General features: G+C 35.3%; 1 protein-coding gene and 1 pseudogene across 1 annotated transcript; both read right to left on the bottom strand.

The window, feature by feature from the left end:
• The window catches only part of LOC104242295 (autophagy-related protein 18h-like), a 38,131-nt pseudogene extending 22,642 nt beyond the window's left edge, over positions 1-15,489 (bottom strand).
• A 608-nt stretch (positions 15,490-16,097) lies between these two features.
• On the bottom strand, positions 16,098-18,517 carry LOC104242294 (uncharacterized). The gene is made up of 6 exons (XM_070168622.1): positions 18,343-18,517; positions 18,077-18,271; positions 17,298-17,594; positions 16,894-17,055; positions 16,578-16,661; positions 16,098-16,419 (listed from the first exon to the last, which is right to left on the bottom strand). The coding sequence occupies exons 1-6, from the start codon at positions 18,370-18,372 to the stop codon at positions 16,312-16,314; spliced, it is 876 nt and encodes a 291-aa protein (XP_070024723.1). The 5' UTR covers positions 18,373-18,517; the 3' UTR covers positions 16,098-16,311.
• Between the last annotated feature and the right edge of the window lie 1,317 nt (positions 18,518-19,834).

Raw genomic sequence — 19,834 nt, forward strand, 5'->3', positions numbered from 1 at the left:
TACTTTCATCTTCTGGATGTGTGAGTTCTTTACCGACCAACATTCAGTTCCATATAACATGGCAGGCCTAACCACTGCTCTATAAAACTTACCTTTTAGTAACGGTGGCACTTTCTTGTCACACAAGACTCCCGACGCTAACCTCCACTTCATCCACCCCACCCCTATACGGTGTGTGACATCCTCGTCAATCTCCCCGATCCCCTGAATAACCGATCCAAGGTACTTGAAACTACCCCTCTTGGGAATGACTTGAGAGTCAAGCCTCACTTCAACTCCCGCTTCCGTCGGCTCAACTCCAAATTTGCACTCGAGGTATTCCGTCTTCGTCCTGCTCAACTTGAAACCTTTAGACTCAAGAGCATGTCTCCAAATCTCTAGCCTCTCGTTGACGCCGCCTCGTGTCTCGTCAATTAGAATAATGTCATCAGCAAATAGCATGCACCATGGCACCTCCCCTTGAATATGATGAGTCAGTGCATCCATCACCAGGGCAAATAGGAATGGGCTGAGCGCAGACCCTTGGTGCAACCCCGTAATAACTGGAAAGTGTTCAGAGTCGCCTCCTACTGTCCTAACCCGAGTCTTAGCTCCATCATACATGTCTTTAATCACCCTAATATAGTCAACCGGGACCCCTTTATCCTCTAAGCAGCTCCATAAGACCTCCCTAGGAACCCTATCGTACGCTTTCTCCAGATCAATAAACACCATGTGGAGATCCTTCTTCCTATCCCTGTACTGTTCCACCATCCTCCTAATAAGGTGGATAGCTTCTGTGGTAGATCGCCCCGGCATGAACCCGAACTGGTTGTCTGAAATAGACACCGTCCTTCGCACTCTCATTTCTACCACTCTCTCCCAAACTTTCATGGTATGACTTAGTAATTTGATGCCCCTATAGTTGTTACAGCTCTGGACATCACCTTTGTTCTTATACAACGGGACCATTGTACTCCACCTCCACTCTTCAGGCATCCTATTAGTCTTGAATATAACACTAAACAATGCAGTAAGCCATTCCAAGCCTGCTCTACCCACACACCTCCACAGTTCAACCGAAATTTCGTCTGGCCCGGTAGCTCTGCCCCTTCTCATCTTACGCATTGCCTCCATGACTTCATCGATCCCAATGTCCCTACAATTACTTAATTCATGGTGACTGTCGGCATTCCTCGATTTCCCAAGTATAATATCCTGATCCCCTTCTTCACTTAGAAGTTTATGAAAGTAGGTCTGCCACCTCCTCTTAATCTAGTCATCTCCCATCAAAACTTTGCCGTCATCATCTTTTATGCACCTCACTTGGTCCAAATCCCGAGTTGTCCTCTCTCTCGCCTTAGCGAGTCGGAATAACTTCTTCTCCCCACCTTTGTTCCTTAGTTCGTCATACAGACGAGCAAAAGCTATCGTCTTAGCCTCCGTCACTGCCATCTTCGCCTCCTTCCTAGCTACCTTATACCTTTGACTGTTCTCTCTCTTCTCCTCCTCGTCAGTGCTCCCTACTAACCGCAGGTAAGCCGCCTTCTTTGCTTCCACTTTACCTTGGACAACTGCATTCCACCACCAATCCCCTTTGTGGCCACCATTGTGGCCCGTAGATATCCCAAACACCTCTCTCGCCGCCTTTCTTATACAGTCCGCCGTCGTCGACCACATTGTGTTTGCGTCCCCACTACTTCTCCAAGCTCCCATTGTCGCTAACCTTCCTTCCAACTCCTTAGCTTTATCCTTAGTTAAGGCGCCCTACCTAATCCTGGGGCGTCCTTGTACTGACATCTTCTTCCTCCTTATCCTAATACAAATGTCCATCACCAAAAGCCTATGCTGCGTTGAGAGGGTCTCACCTGGTAGAATTAGTTCTGTATATCCTTGTTCCATTATATTTATTATTTCAAAAGTAACCAAAATATCGTAAATTTTTCTTCTAATATCGTTATTAAGTTGGTTAAAAGTATATAATATGAGTATTTTGTAATCATTATTGTCATCTAGTAGATATGTGTGGTTGCTCATTAGATCTATTTTTATTTATTCTTATCATGTGTTTACTAAACATATTCCCTCTAACCTCTTTGTTTATCATAGGGTTTATCATCCTTTAATAAGTTATTCTGAACAATCTTTTCTGGCCACTACCATGCTTTTCTTGCTTCAATCATTTACCCTAACAGCGCCTCAACTCCGTCTATTCCCCTAAACGGCTTCCTTGCCTACCGGTTTCGACCTTAGGATGGCATAGTCTAGGCTTAACTACTCTCAGCATTATTAGACATGGCAAGCTTTCTCAAGATGTTCTTTATAACAGTACTATAACATGATAAACAGTTATGATATTCAAGAGATTATAAGGAATATAAAAGTTTAGTTAGACATGACTATGAATAAACATACCTGGTCTTGTAGCTCGTTTGAATGTTCCATAGTTGTTATTATGAAAGGTTTTCTTATAAGAGAGAAGGTTAGGGTGTAGTTCGTTCTTCTCGGATACAGACTATATATAGAAAACTCAAATGACTCTTACTATTTACAAACGACCCTTCATGAACGACCTTTACTGTTCATGAATATGACTCGTACTATTTACAAATGACCCTTCATGAACGACCTTTACTGTTTATGAATATGACTCGTACTATTTACTTTACGACTTTTTACATTATTTTTTTCTTCTGTTGATTATCTGTCTGTCATAGCTGTCTGCTGTCTTTGTCTTCCTTTGTTTTCATGCTGGTATCTTTATTCCAGTTGTACTTCTGGTACATAATTATCTTCTCCATTGCACTTTGAACATATATGATCTGGGTACTTGTGGCCTACTAATTTGCAGTATCTTGTTAGTAATTCGTTGGAAATAAATCCTTTTTTTAGTGCTCTTGTAGTTGGGTGCGTCTCTGGTTTTAATAATGATAAAATCCATTTTTGGACTTCATCCATATCTCCTTGTCGTAGTTCCCTTGAATTTGCATATATCATTAGTTGATCTCTTGAATAGTAGCTCCAAATGACATTTTCCTGTAGATAATTGTTGGCTAATTCTTGGATAATAGTTGTTATTCCAATTATTCTTTTTTTGGCGTAAAAACTCGGTATCTCGATTTTTGGTATCTCTGGTTGTTGTTCTATCTCTTCTGGTATTATCATATCTCGCGTCAATCCTATTTTTACAACCTGTATAAGAGGTTTTATTTCATCGTATAGTATCTCAGCTGGTGCTGTATAGAATTTTATAAAAAATAGGTTTCTTTTTGTAATTCTTTTATATGTAATAAATGTTTTATATATCTCTGGTATTCCACTTATTTCTTCTCCATCATAGGTATATACTGTGCTAAGTAATGCGTAATTGTAACATGTTTTTACTAGATTGGATCTGGTCTTTGGTTGGGCAATAAGTCTATTATATCCTTGGAGTTTTTGTGTTATGTAGTCTTGTGTTTGATTTGTTATAGTAGTTGCTCTAGGGTTAAGGTTTAGAAATGTTTGGATTTTGTATATGTTTTCAATATAGGTCTGGGTAATATGGTTGTATATTTTCTTATTTTGGTGTAGACTGTTTGCGTAGGTTGAGGTTTGTGGTGTTGTAGTCATTGTTTCTTTTGGTATTTTTGGAGTAATTGGTTTATCAAATATGTTATTCAAATTGGCATTGGTATATGGTTTCTTATTAACTTGTTTACTCGTACCTGCAGGTGTATGTAAACAAACATTGTTATGGGTTTTACGGAGTTTCCCAACGTCTCCCTCTAACTCTGGAAATTTTGAGTCTTCCGATCGACTTAGCTCCGCATCTTTATAGTCATGCTGCTGACTTGGCTTGCTTTCCTCTAGCTGTTGTAATCTTTTATCCATACTATCCATCTGTAAAGATAGAGTAGTAAGGATTGCAAATAAATCTTTTGTTTCTTGTCTGTCATCAGTTTGGGACCTTTTTCTTGATAGGTAGTCTGCAATAACATTTTTTTCAGTCCTTATTACCTCAATTGTAAATGTAAAATTTTGTATATTTAATACAAGCCTTCTTATTTCCTTCGTTGTTACTGAATCTTGCACTTTCCGTGTTATCCACCATTTTACTTGTGTATTATCTGTTCTTACAATAAATTTGTTATAAACGATGTATGGCTCAAATGCTAACAAACATTTATATAATCCAAATAGTTCTTTTCTATTTATCTCCCATTTTAATTGTGGTTCCGTGTATGATCCTGAATAATATCTACAATGGTGTTCAGTTTTTTTATTATCATATTTATATTTCAGAACTCCTCCATAGCTGTGATCACTAGAATCAGTTTCTACTATGTATGTAAACTGCATTTTTTCATCCGGAAAATATAGTTTTGGTAATTTTTGACACATAATTTTGATCTTTTTTATATGTATTTTATTTTTTTCGTCAAAATGGTATTCCACATCTTTCTTTAATTTTTTCTGTAATGGTTTTAAATTTTCTGCTAATTTAGGGATATATTCTCTTACTTGGTTAACTAATCCTAAAAATGATTGTAACCTCTTTTTTGTATCAAGTGTTTCGTTTAAGTTAATTATTTTTTGTACTATATGAGTTGGCATTTTTATTCCATTTTTATCTATTTGTATACCCAAGAATTCTATTTGATTTTTCATTACTTTTGCTTTCTTTTTACTTAAACTAATTTCTGATATTTCTACAATGTGTATGAATTTTTCTAGTAGTTTTATATGTTCATTCTCTGTTCTAGAATATAATAGTATATCATCTATATATATTATGCAGTTTTCTAATTGGTTGAAGTAGTTATCCATAAAATGTTGGTATCTACCTGGTGCATTTTTATATCCAAAGGGTAATACATTCCATTCGTAAAATCCTTGTGGTACCGTAAATGCTGTTAACTTTTTAGATTCATCTTCTAGTTTTAAATGGTAAAATCTTGATTTACAGTCAAATTTACTAAAATAGTTATATCTTTGTATTTGTCTGAGTTTTAGTATTTTATTTGGTATCGGATAATTATATGTTTTTGTTTTTGCATTTAAATTTCTATAATCTATAACCATTAGCCTTTTCCTCGTTTTTGTTCACTATGTTTATTTACTATAAATGCTGGGCTAGTGTGTTTGCTATTACTTTCTTGTATGTATTTATTGTCTAATAATTCCTGTATATGTATTTTAAATTCTGTTAGGTCATTAAAATTGTATTTTAAAGGTTTTTGTGTTATTATACTATTTTCATCTATTAGTTTAATTTTTATTTTCGTTTTACGTTTTTCACATCCTTGTAGGAGATTATCATTATATAGTAGTTTTAATTTATCTTGGAGTAGTTTTATCTTGTCTATTGAGAAAATGATTATTTCTATATTATGGTTGCTTAGTGTTATATTTTCTAATTTCTGGGTGATTTTCTGACTTCCTTTAATCCAGGGTGTTGTTTTTCTCAATTTATTATTTACTCTTTTTGCTCCTATTCTTTGTTTACATGGGGTAGTAAACCACCAATGTGTTTTTGTTATAGTATGTGGGAATAACTTATCTAAAAATGGCATTCCTAGTAATATATCTTTATTTGCAAATTCATAACTATATATTTCTTCTATGGTTAATATTTTATCCCATATTTGTATTTTTAGATTTCTTGCTTTGTGTGTTATCATACTTCCTTCATTGTTAAATCCTGTTACTACTAGGGGAGTTCTTAACTTTTCCCATTTATTTTCTGGTAGACAATTATGTTTACACATGTTAGCTTCTGCTCTTGTATCCATCATAGGTGTATAATATCCTTCTACTATTATCTTGGCAAGTATATATATTTTTGGCATTATATTAAGGTTCTTCTGATTATTATCTTTTTGTTTTCATAACTTATTGTTAATTGCCTATCTTCTAAGTTATATGGTTTGACTTTTTCTAACCATTTTATTCCTAGTGTAATGTTTTTATCTCCTTGATATATTTTGAAATTTATTAGTATTGGTATTCCCCCAATAATTAATTCTTTTTCAGTCGTTTCTTCACTTTTTCTTAGTGCTTTTGGTAATTCTGAACATTGTTGTTCTTTTGTTACTATTTCTTTTTCTGGTATTAATTCTCTTATAACATAATTTTCTTCTTGTCCTGTATTTATTAATATTAAATATTTTCTTTGGTCCATTATTCCTGTTATATAATAATGATGTGGGTTTATTTCTTCTATTTTTTGTTCTATTAATTTTTGTGGAGTTGTGTAATCTATTCTTCTTGATGTACTCATTCTTGATGATGTTTCTGGTATTTATCACTTGTTCGTTTTGACGTGCTTAATCTTTCTTTTACTATTTCTAAGTCTTCTTCTATGTCTATTTCTTTATAACTATAATCATTGTTGTCTATAACTGATACTATTCTTTCGAACGGATTTTCTATTTTAATTCTATTTATTTTATTTTTAGCTGTTATCTTATGTTTTCTTGTTAAGACATATAGGTTTTTACATCTTGCTGTGAATATCTTACTTCCTGGTGCTAGTTCTATTCCCGACATTTTCCAATATAGAACTAATGATTTTTCTATATTTTTATCATCTATTGCAACCGAATAGTTTGCACTTATTATGAATTTAAACTTTTGGTATATTAAGTTACCTTTTACTGTACTTATTATACTTTTTTCTATAGGTTGTACAATTCTATCGTCTGCTAAGTATATTTCTATAGGGGTATCTATTCCTTCTCTAAAATATGCTTTTATTAGTATCTTTGTTCCTCCTAAATGTACGTATTTTATTGGGTTTTTTGCTTTTATATCTTGTATTTCTTTATTTAATATTGGTATTCTGGCTTTACCTTTAATGTATTTACAGTCTATTATATGTTCTCTTTGGTTTACTACGTAGTATTCTTCCTTTTGTCTTTTAAAACAATTCTTTATTGTTGGTACTTCTAGTATTTTGTCTATGCTTAGGTCCAATTCTTTTCCTTTTATTTGTTCAAATATAGTGGTGTCAAATATTATTTTTTGTTCTGAAGATTGTTCATTTTGGTGTTCTTCTTGTTGTATGATTTGTATATCTTTTTCAGTCATAATTCTCTTTGTCTGATCCTTCTATTATGTTATTATTTATATCCTTTTCATTTTCTGATAATTCATTTTCTGATAATTCATATATATTGTCTTCACTTCCTAATTCATAATCTATATATTCCATTTGTGTATATTTATCATTGTCTATTATTATTTCGGAAATTTGTTTCTTCTTTGGATTTTTTGGTAATTTGCAATCTTTAGCTAAGTATCCTAGTTTTCCATAATTGTAACAAGTGCATTCTGTTAGTTTTTTCTTTTTTCTATATAGTTTTTTATGTTTGTAATTTTTTACATAATATCTTCTTCTTGGTTTCTTATACTTATATTTGGATTTATATCTTCTTGTTCTCTTACCTTCTTTTTTGTAATATTTATCTGTGCATCCGAATTGGGGTGCTATTCTATTTTTGCAACATGCCAAATTTTTTACTAATATTTTATCCATTTTGATATTTTCTTTATATTTTTCACATAATTCTATAAACCAGTTTTGTAAAAATTTTATTCGAGCTCCTAGGGTATTTGCTAGTTCTGCTTCATTCCAATTTTTTATTATTTTTTAGCTGAAAGGTTTTGGTAATTTGGTAAAATATAATTTTCTTATTTCTTTACTTTCATCCGGACTATATGTTCCTTTATAATAATAGTCTCTAAATGCACAAGTATATTCGTCTATATAACACATATTACATATTGCTAATTTTGTCATTAAATTTCTAGTTGTAGTTTTTTCTTTATTTTGTTCTTCTATTTCTGTTGTCATACTATTAAATTCATTTCTTATCGCTATTTCATATTTATACAATATTTCTGTAGCTGTTGTTGCAACTGTACCATCATGTTTTTTATTACTTCTTAATGTATCTAAGCTTTCATTTGTTAAATTTTGTAACCATAGTTTTACTGTTCCTATGAGTGTTCTTTCTATATAACCTGGTGTTTCAGCTATTGCTATTTTATTATCTATTAATTGTTTTGAGATATATCCTATCCATAATTGGATTGTTTTATTTATATCTGTTACACAATCTAGATCTAAAAAATTACATTGTTCAGTTATTTGTCTTGGTGTCCATTTCCTATTTAGCCTTTTATCCCATAATGTTTTGTTCCTGTCATGTGAATCATAACTTATACTGTAATAACTCAGGTTTAGATGTTTTGGATTTTTTATTCCTGATGTGCTTGGTTTATCCTCGGTCATATCTCCTGTATTTATTTCTGGATTTGTTTTTGTCTTTTCTATTTTTTCTATAATTTCTGTATATGTCTCACTTGTTTCTAAATAGCCTTCTCCTAGATCCCTATCATTATCACTTTGATCATTTATTTCGTTTATGCTTATTTCTGGTGGTGGATTATCTTGTACCTCTTCTAACTGTAATTTAAATTTTTCTATTTCATTTGTCAGTCTTAACTCTTATTCTTCTTCTTTGCGTTTTTCTTTTTCTTTTTGTCTACTTGCATATAGTTGTTTTAGCATTTCTAATTCTTTTTCTAATTCTGTTATTTTAGTGTTCTTTACTTCCTCTATCTGTTGTTTTTTTTCTTTAGCTTGCTGTTTTATTTCCTTAATTTCTCGTTTTCTATCTATTTTTTCGTTTTCTTTTGTTATTCTAATCATTGCAGTTAAACTATCTTCTAGTTTTACCGTTTCTTTTTCTAACATTAAGTTTAGGTTATTTCTTATTTTCTTGTATCTTCTTCCTAAGTTAGAAAATATTATTATTATTTTTAATCCTTCCGGATTTTCATATGTTTTTTCTTCTAGTGCGAATTCTTCTTTATTCATCTTTTATTTTTAAGATAGTAAATATATTTGTATTCTATTTTGGATATAGTATCTATTAATTTAGATAGCCTAGCATTGGCTATTTTAGTAATACTTAAATATTCATATTCTGGGTATAGTTTCTTTCTTACTTTCCTTAATTTTTTATTTATTTTAATGTGAATAATTTCTGTAATTGACTCATTGTTTATGGGTATTTGTTGCGGTTTTGTACTATTAGTTTTAGTGTTATCATCCATGGTTTTATTTATTGGAGTAGATGTTTAAAGTATAAGTAGTTCCAGAATGCACGTCCACACATGAATAAGAATTTCGGACTGTGCATTTGGTTCCTGATAGGGGGATATGGGAAGTTGGAGGATGAGAGTAAGTACCGCTAAAGCAACAAAGTCACATTTGCCAAGCTTTTTACGCCAATAAGGAGCCAAGGCACAATGAGCACTTCCACAAAATAGGATCCTGAAAAGTTTTGTTTAAAAAAAAATGTGCAAGAAGAGAAACGGGTGAGATATCTAAGAAACATCAGTTATACAAACATATAGATGTTTACATATGCAGTTGTCGTTATATAAAGATATGATGAATACTATCTATATAACTGGCTTCAATTCAGTACCACATTTTCAGTGACTATGATTTGCTCGAATACAATATATACGTGCTCACATTAGATTCAAGTGCTAGCAATACCTCATCGATTCCGAGCTTTGGGCAGAAGAAGCGACTATAAAAATCAAAGCCAGAACCCTGTGGAGCAGGTCCAGTTATTATTATTCCTCTGCCAGGGCAATTCTTTATTTGATCAAACTGAGGTTGGCATTCGGCCACTGCCTCCCCTGACGGGAGTAAAATCTGCAAAAGCACCATGAATTATCTTCATTTCCCTAATTTTTACTAACTTTATCTAGCATCCCTTCCTCCTGAGTTTGAAAGAAACGTTTTTTTTTTCAAAAGAACGAAACAAAAATGCTTTCTTGATTGCCCTTCATGTTTGTACCTTTGTAAGAGAGACTTGCACGAGTTGCTTTTACATGAATTTTTATCTTATGCACTTGTGTAAATACAAAAAGGAAATCAAATTGAAATACGTACAAAAAGATCACTCATAGATGTCTCATGGATCTCAACCACAGATGCACCATTGAAGCTTTCAGAAATTGCAGCAACATCAGCAGAATTCGTCTCGGCTACTTGGACAACAGGAAAATCCAATTCAATTGAGTAACCTGTTGGTGAATCGTCCTGAGAATTTGAAGCTTTGGCTTCTGCTACTTTTTTGGCAGTTAAAATTCCTGACTTTGTTGAAAACTCAATCGTATCAGTTTTAACTAAGCCATAGGAAAATAGAAAGTGTGCAGCTGCTAGCGTTGCATGTCCACATAGATTGACCTGCAAAGCACAAATGAAATTCCTTGCTAAAAAGTGAATTACTTGCACTCCCTCAGAAGGAAAAATAAGCAGGAAACAGATACTGGGTTTAGCTTTTTCAAAACAGATATTACTGCTATTTTATTCATTTCAATAAACAGTTTGGATTTTCATTTCTCCCCATTTTTCCAATAACAAATTTTCAGAAATATGAGCTCCAAACTTCATTCTCCAATTTCTCCCATTTAACAAATTTTACCCACCAAGTAAAAGGGCTTTGCCTCAAATTTTCAGGAAGAGGTCCAAATTTGTTTACTAAACCAAATTGATCGAGTAGAAAGGATCGGAGGGTAATTCATACTGCCTTCCTAGTGTTAAATAAGACATCACAATAAAATCAAAGCAAAGGATCGGAGAAATTAGGTTAAAAATTAGGTGTTGGGAGGTTTGATTGAGTAACAGTTGTTTTGAAATTGAAAGAGGATGTAGCTAGACAGACTGACCTCATGAACTGGAGTGAACCAACGAAGGCCAAATGTGGGGTTAGCCTTAGATAAGGTAAGTGGAGTGAGATAACAAGTTTCAGATAAATTGAACTCAGTAGCAACAGACTATAACCATTCATCATCTCTGTCTTCCTCTAATAAGCAAACGGCTGCCGGGTTCCCTTTGAATGCTGCGTCAGCGAAGGCATCCACCTGATTTCAACAACCATTTGGCTTTTTAAATTGAAACAATTAATGAAAATACCATTGGTACAATAGATCTGCCAACACATCAAACATACAAGAGAGCACAAAATCTTCAGTGTAATTCTCAGATTTATGGATAAAGGCATAAACCATCACTATAAATATTACAAGATGTTTACCTGTGCTGCAAGACCAACAGCCACTACCTTCGGACTGCATCTAACCATATACACAGTAGAGCGGAATCGCAAAACATGAACATAGTTGTAAGACCTTAAAGAGTAAAAGTGTACAGCTGTAGGTGAGTGTATAATGCTTCCTCCCTGAGGCTCAATGAAACCATCCTTCCCAGTTTGAACTGGAGCTGAATCTGCACTATCATCACATGCCACAACCAAGAGCAAGGGATGTGATTTCTTATATTCTTCACGACCATCAGATTTTGCACGGATGGGTTGCATCTGTAGAAAAGTTACTGGATCATCACGCCTCGAAACTAGTTCACAAACATTTGAAGCATCTTCAACATCCAGGACTTGAAATCCATCAGAGTAACCAATAAGGAGCACTCGTTTGAAAGAAGACAACCCAAGCTCTAGTCTGTCAAAGCAAGCCCATAAAACCTGTTTGGCCAAAAAAGACCGAGCCAATAACATTCAGTCAGATCATATGTACGTCCTATATCGACAATCTAGAAAAGTTGTGATGCGGTGAAGCAGAAAAGATTACAATATTCCATATCAGAATACAGTCGGAATATCTTACTTCACTTGAGTATCTAAAGATCTCCAGAACCAAAGCACTTTGCTAACAAATATAACAATCAACATCGAACCTTTTCCAAACCCTTCAGTGTAAACCACGAACCAAAGTTTACCCTTCATCTAATTTTTTTCTTCACTTTTCTTCTTTTCTGTTGAGCAGTAGTTTATGAGGGTGGGGGGAGGTCAGAGGAGAAACAAGGACCAAATTAATTAGATGAAATTTTCTCGAGCAAGCCAATAAGCGAAGGGAAATGAAGTACATTATTACTAATCAAGCTATCAACCCCATCCCTAGATTCCTTGACTGACAAGAACTGAAGATTTCTTATATAAGATCTGACAAGAACTAAAGATAAATAGCACAAGTAACATTTTCCCTTCCCCGTTATCTCTCCTATATGTGGGATTCCTATGGTGGTCTTCCTTACGAAGAAGAGATGGAAGCTGAGACGAGGAAGCTGCTGCATAGAAGGAGATCTTGTTTGATCCCACAGCCAGATGTCTAAATTTAAAGATGCAGGAAAAAAGAGAATAAAAGAATATGAACTGTTTCAAGCTTAAAAAAAAGAAAGCAAGACACGAATCTTTATATAGTACGTACATTCTTATAGATTAAATTACCATCTACTACATAGTTCCATAATCAACAAGTTTAGAACACTAATAGCGTTGATTACTTGGAGACTTTACACCCAAAAAAGCAAGTATAGGAGTAGTAAACTGTGACAACCCGGCCAGTCGTCTCATGAGTTACCACTCTGTTTTCCCCATTTCTGCTTTGTTATGCTTTATTTATCCGTGTTATGTGGTATCGGGTTGGTCGGATCGAGTTCGGGAAGGATTTGGTAAGGTTTGAGACACTTAGTCTCTTTAGAACGAGTTTAAGTTGGAAAAGTCAACCGGATGTTGACTTATGTGTTAGAGGGCTCGGATGTGAGTTCTTATGGTTCGGATAGCTTCGGGAGGTGATTTTTGGCTTAGAAGTGTGATCGGAATGGGTTTTGGAGAGTTGGAGAAGTTTTAGGCATGAATTGGCGAAGTTGATATTTTGGCGATTCCGGTTGGTAGGCGAGATTTTGATATAGGGGTCGGAATGGGATTCCGAGAGTTGCAGTAGTTCCGTTGTGTGATTTGGGGTGTGTGTGCAAAATTTCAGGTCATTCGGACATGGTTTGGTTGGGTTTTTTATCGAAAGCGTAATTTGGAAGATTTTAGAAAGTTTGGCTTGAATCCGAGGTGTTTTAGTTGATTTGATGTTGTTTGAAGTGTTTGATGATTGGAATAAATTTGTATAAGGCATTGGGTTATGTTTGTGCTTTTGGTGGAGGTCCCAGGGGCCTCGGGGTGATTTCGGATGGTTAACGGAGAGGTTGAATTCTTATTGCAGCAGCTGATATTGTTGCTTCTGGTATTTTCGCACCTGCGGTTTGGGGGCCGCAGGTGCGGCGCCGCATAAGCGGAGATTTGGCCACAGAAGCGGAAGAGGCTTGAGGAACAGGAAACCGCAGAAGCGGCTAATGGGATCGCATCTGCGGAATCGCAGATGCGGAGGGAGGCTCGCAGATGCGGAATGGTGAGGTAGAGTCAGGAACCGCAGATGCGGTAGAGGGACCGCACCTACGGAGTCGCAGATGCGGCAAGTGGACCGCAGATGCGGTATTTGGTCTGGTAAGTGAATTCCGCAGAAGCGGAGGATTAGACCGCATATGCGGTACCACATAAGTGGGTTTTGGACCGCAGATGCGAAAAGGCCTGGGCAGAACATATAAGTTATTTCATTTCGCGAAATTGAGCTATTCCACCATATTTTACTTTGGCCTTGGAGCTTTTTGGGCGATTTGAAAGAGGGATTTCAAGGGAACTTCATTGAGGTAAGGAATTTGGACCTAAAACTCTTTCCTATATTATTATTTCATGGATTAGAGCTAGAAATTGTGGAAATCAAAGGTTAAAACAGGGGATTATGGCTTGAGCTTAAGAGGCCTTAAAATGAGGATTTGAGGGGTCATTTGAACTCCGATTTTGGTATTCTTGATATGCATAGACTCGTGGGGAGATGAGGAATCTATTGATGTAAAAATTTCTGATTTTCGAGACGTGGGCCCGGGTGACGGGTTTTGGTAATTTCGGATTTGTGCCGTTTATTGATTGTTTTCGCTTGGGCTTCGTTCCCTTAGCATATTTTGACGTCCTCGTTCTGGTTTTGGATAGATTTGATGCGCGTGGAGGCCGATTCCAGGGGCAAAGTCGTCGCGAGCTAGAGATTTAGCCGGTTCGAGGTGAGTAATGATGGTAAATGATGCTCGGAGGGTTTGAAACCCTAAATTTGCACATCGTAGTGCTATATTGAGGCGAGGCACACGCTTGATGACGAGCGTGGAGTCGTGCAATATTGGGGATTGTGACTTGGTCCGTTCCAATTGATGATTTTACCGCGTATTTGAATGAAAACTATTTGTTATCCTCATTACTTGGGCTGAATGCCATATTTGGGCTTAGTGCCAACTATTTGAACCCTTCCGGGCTTTTTATTGATATTTCCTCACTGTTTTGACTTTATACTTGAACTCAGTCATGTTATTTTTCTAGTGTTTTTCATACTTAGCCATGTTTACTCAGTTTTAAGACCTAAATGATATTTTAACTGATGTTTGGGCTGAGAAACACTGTTTTACTATTGCCCGAGGAGCTTGTGAGTATTTTTTACTGAGTAAGGCCGAGGGCCTAGTTATGAGGAAACACTGATACTGATTTGAGGCTGAGGGCCTGAGATATATACGTCACGAGGTGGCTTGATTGATATGAGGCCGAGGGTCTAGATTTGATGCCACGAGATGGATTATTATTGCGCTTGGCCATAAGGGGCCCCTCCAAGAGTCTGCACACCCCCAGTGAGCGCGGGTACCCATTGTGATGTGAGATTGAGCTCGAGAGGCTGTTATTGTTCTGAAGTGTTGCCCGATGGGCAGATGTGGTGATACTGTGCCCGAGGGGCGAACTTCTATTGGTTTACTTTACCTTAATTACTTGTCAATTACTTGTTTACTTGTTGAAAGAGGGACTTACTTGGCTTTTCACTGTTTTACTGCTTCATTATAGAATGCCTTGTGCCTTACGTGTTTTCTTACTTTCAGTCGTTCTTTACATTTGCTACTCACTGAGTTGGAGTACTCACTTTACTCCCTGCACCCCTGTGTACAGATTCAGGCATAGCTGGTTCCGCTCCCGAGTGCTGAATCCTCCAGCTTCAGGCGGGCTTTCGGAGATTACGAGGTAGCTGTTGACGTCCGCAGCCCCGTGTCTCTACTCCTTTTATCGCTTCTATTTCCCTTCAGACAGTTGTACTAGTTATGGATTTAGCATAATTGTATTATGACTTATAGATGCTCATGACTAGTGACACCCCGGTTAGAGCTGTGTATGGGTGTTCTTCCGCGTATTTATGTTATCGTTGTTATTTTCGGATTTATTTTATCATGTTTAGACCGTTTCTTAAATACTTAACTATTAATAATTGGAAAATGGGAAGTGTCGGCTGGCCTTGTCTTCACGAGAGGCGTCATCACGACCGGGTCCGGATTAGGGTCGTGACATAAACTTTTGCTGTTCAGCCTACCAAACTCCACCACATTCCCTTCGTGCAACAAACCCATCAAAGGAAGCATAGAGCTTATATGGCAACGAGATGTCCTAGACAAACAAAGTAGTGTCACCTTTTTATCTTTTTTTATAAAGTAAATGACCACTTTTTTATCCTAGAACCAAATTGAGTAAAAAGATGGCACTCAGCAAAGATGCAAATGTTTTCTTTTGGAATAATGGAAAACTAATTATATACCATTAGTAGTTCGAAATTTGAGCCCAAAATTGTATTCCTTGCATTCCACAGTTCCAGATTGCAACAGCTTAACTACACATGATCCCTAGGGAAATCCCATGAGGTGCATACTGATGGTTATGTATCCTTTACCCTAGTGAGAAATTAGTTATGTTATGAAGCTAAAGGAATAAATATCACAGTTGTAGGTCCCTATGTTCCAGTTATTGATCTTGTATTGCAGGACGAGAATATGGTTTGAAGGATATTTGGTGTTGCATCAAATAAAATTGTTCTTAGTTTTATGGTTCAACAGATCCGATGTCAAGTACATGAATTGTTCTGTTGCATTTAATAAGTATCCAAACAAAGAAAAGGATTTGAAAAAGAAGAAACGATACGATTTTACTGCGAAATGAAAAAAATATTGTTATGTAATTAAAGGACTTGAATTCCTTCTTTATCAGTAGCTTACCCAAAAAGTGAGGCCTAACGTAAAATAATCTATTGCATCAACTTTGATGATAGTACAAACTGTGCAGTATTTGTAGGTATGCGAAGTTCATTATAGACAATTAAGGTAATGTGATTCCATCTCTCTAATCAGATAATGGTTTGAAAAGATGGAGATGTTATTAATGAAAGCACAGCACAGAAATACACAAATGTTTAAAAACACTGGAAACTTACAAAAAGAGAAGAATGCTCCAAGAGTCACAGTGAACTACATAACCAATTTATTAGAAAGTTGGTGGTGTTTTTTCATTCAAGAAAACACAAACTTCCACCACTTTATTAAATTTATGATGTCCACTCCTAGCTACATTATACTAGAAGAGAACCTTCCATGACAGTAACAGCTTTCCCTCTCAGAAATACCCTTTGATTCTCCGCGTCTAGATGCACGTTCACGACGCCACCTCTAGGTGAGGCCTGAACCACAAAACAACACCAATCAATAGGGTAAATAGAACTATGTTGTTAGTATAAGTAGTTCCAGAATGCACGTCCACACATGAATAAGAATTTCAGCCTGTGCATTTGGTTCCTGATAGGGGGGATATGGGAAGTTGGAGGATGAGAGTAAGTACCGCTAAAGCAACAAAGTCACATTTGCCAAGTTTTTTACGCCAATAAGGAGCCAAGGCACAATGAGCACTTCCACAAATAGGATCCTGAAAAGTTTTGTTTAAAAAAAATATGTGCAAGAAGAGAAACAGGTGAGATATCTAAGAAACATCAGTTATACAAACATATAGATGTTTACATATGCAGTTGTCGTTATATAAAGATATGATGAATACTATCTATATAACTGGCTTCAATTCAGTACCACATTTTCAGTGACTATGATTTGCTCGAATACAATATATACGTGCTCACATTAGATTCAAGTGCTAGCAATACCTCATTGATTCCGAGCTTTGGGCAGAAGAAGCGACTATAAAAATCAAAGCCAGAACCCTGTGGAGCAGGTCCAGTTATTATTATTCCTCTGCCAGGGCAATTCTTTATTTGATCAAACTGAGGTTGGCATTCGGCCACTGCCTCCCCTGACGGGAGTAAAATCTGCAAAAGCACCATGAATTATCTTCATTTCCCTAATTTTTACTAACTTTATCTAGCATCCCTTCCTCTCTGAGTTTGAAAGAAACGTTTTTTTTTTTCAAAAGAACGAAACAAAAATGCTTTCTTGATTGCCCTTCATGTTTGTACTTTTGTAAGAGAGACTTGCACGAGTTGCTTTTACATGAATTTTTGTCTTATGCACTTGTGTAAATACAAAAAGGAAATCAAATTGAAATACGTACAAAAAGATCACTCATAGATGTCTCATGGATCTCAACCACAGGTGCACCATTGAAGCTTTCAGAAATTGCAGCAACATCAGCAGAATTCGTCTCGGCTACTTGGACAACAGGAAAATCCAATTCAATTGAGTAACCTGTTGGTGAATCGTCCTGAGAATTTGAAGCTTTGGCTTCTGCTACTTTTTTGGCAGTTAAAATTCCTGACTTTGTTGAAAACTCAATCGTATCAGTTTTAACTAAGCCATAGGAAAATAGAAAGTGTGCAGCTGCTAGCGTTGCATGTCCACATAGATTGACCTGCAAAGCACAAATGAAATTCCTTGCTAAAAAGTGAATTACTTGCACTCCCTCAGAAGGAAAAATAAGCAGGAAACAGATACTGGATTTAGCTTTTTCAAAACAGATATTACTGCTATTTTATTCATTTCAATAAACACTTTGGATTTTCATTTCTCCCCATTTTTCCAATAACAAATTTTCAGAAAGATGAGCTCCAAACTTCATTCTCCAATTTCTCCCATTTAACAAATTTTACCCACCAAGTAAAAGGGCTTTGCCTCAAATTTTCAGGAAGAGGTCCAAATTTGTTTACTAAACCAAATTGATCGAGTAGAAAGGATCGGAGGGTAATTCATACTGCCTTCCTAGTGTTAAATAAGACATCACAATAAAATCAAAGCAAAGGATCGGAGAAATTAGGTTAAAAATTAGGTGTTGGGAGGTTTGATTGAGTAACAGTTGTTTTGAAATTGAAAGAGGATGTAGCTAGACAGACTGACCTCATGAACTGGAGTGAACCAACGAAGGCCAAATGTGGGGTTAGCCTTAGATAAGGTAAGTGGAGTGAGATAACAAGTTTCAGATAAATTGAACTCAGTAGCAACAGACTGTAACCATTCATCATCTCTGTCTTCCTCTAATAAGCAAACGGCTGCTGGGTTCCCTTTGAATGCTGCGTCAGCGAAGGCATCCACCTGATTTCAACAACCATTTGGCTTTTTAAATTGAAACAATTAATGAAAATACCATTCAAGAAATTACTTACCACACAGTACTTCACGGCTTTCATGGCCATTGTACTAACCAAACAAGATTATTCAAGGAAGAAATTGGTGGTCTGTTATAAGCACCAGATATTGAGGATTTTATCAAATTGCATTTCCCAACCTTTCTTTTTTTATTCCTTCTTCATTGACTGACTATACAGAGGGTGCACCGAAGATCAAATTGCATTTGCCAACCTTTCTTTTTTTTTTATTCTTTCTTCATTGACTATACACAGACCAGTGGACCTTAATTAAGAATATCATCTACTCATGATTCTATATTAATAATGACACTAGTTATTGCACGTAAATACCATATTAATTCCTACAAAAAAAAAAACTTTAAAAAGAACTACATATTTAAAATTGTGTTTCGAGTTATAAAAATAAGCATTAAAAGAAAATGACTAATAATTTAAATCATAATTTGCTATGAAAGGTAGCAAAAACAGTTAATACAAAAACAAATCTCAATTAAATGGTCTAAAATGTCAATCAATGTTAACTTAATTTTCATTATAATATAGTCATATTTTTTCCTTTTATTTTATGTTTAAAATAATCTCAAATCATGAAAAGATAATAAAGACCAATCAATTATTCATCAATCTAGTACTACAACAACAACAATAGGAACCCGACATCCTTCCCTCCAAGAACTCCTCACCTTTGCTCTTGGGGTGACTCGAACTCACAAACTCTTGATTGGAAGTGGAAGGTGCTTACCATCAGAGCAATCCACCTTGTCAAAAAGTGAAATCTAGTACGTGAAAGTAAATAAAATCAAGTAATTAGTGTTTCCTAACATGAATGGACGATCAAAAAGTATATTACTCTCTCCGTATATGAAAGTGATCTAAAGAAAAGAAAAAGCGCAAAGAGCTTGAAGTTACTTTAATAGAATTAAGTCAAGCTGTTAGAAATATAAAAGTGATATATATAGAATAAGTTAATGCTTTGTAAATTTTCTCAAAAGAATCTCTCAAAGTTTCTGATTGCATGGTTAGAATAAATTAGAAGTAACAACTATTAAGTCCTTGAAAATATTGTACTCTGATCTCTGTATTAAAAAGAAAATTCAATGTAATTGACTATTTTAAATAGCCAATGAAGGAGGAAAGTTTATCTACCTATATTTTATTTTCGAAGTAGGACAAAAAATTAACCGTACTAAAATAGTACACATATATCATATGCTAAGCCTAAGGTTACAAAGATCATATTAATTTTGATGTGTTAATTAAAACATTTCTTTTCTTTGTATGAATATAAGTACATAATTTGCATAACCTATCATAAATAAACTTCTTCTGCATCTACGCAAGGAACAAAACACAAGTATACAATTTATCACAAAACAATCACACATGGTCACGAATATCACTAAATGAATGATTGCTAAATTAGCAACAATACGGTAGTCAATGAAATGAGTTTCCAACTCACTGAAAAGAAATATTACACCATTGGTAAAAGTGGTAATATTGGTCT

Source organism: Nicotiana sylvestris, chromosome 1 (assembly GCF_000393655.2).
Source record: "Nicotiana sylvestris chromosome 1, ASM39365v2, whole genome shotgun sequence".
NCBI lineage: Eukaryota > Viridiplantae > Streptophyta > Magnoliopsida > Solanales > Solanaceae > Nicotiana > Nicotiana sylvestris.

Coding starts and splice junctions, on each gene's coding strand:
- LOC104242294 (XM_070168622.1), bottom strand. CDS start 18,372: ATGGCCATGAAAGCCGTGAAGTACTGTGTG. Junction 18,272..18,342: donor AAGCCGTGAAGTACTGTGTG/GTAAGTAATTTC, acceptor TGTTGAAATCAG/GTGGATGCCTTCGCTGACGC. Junction 17,595..18,076: donor GGTTCACTCCAGTTCATGAG/GTCAGTCTGTCT, acceptor TGTGCTTTGCAG/GTCAATCTATGTGGACATGC.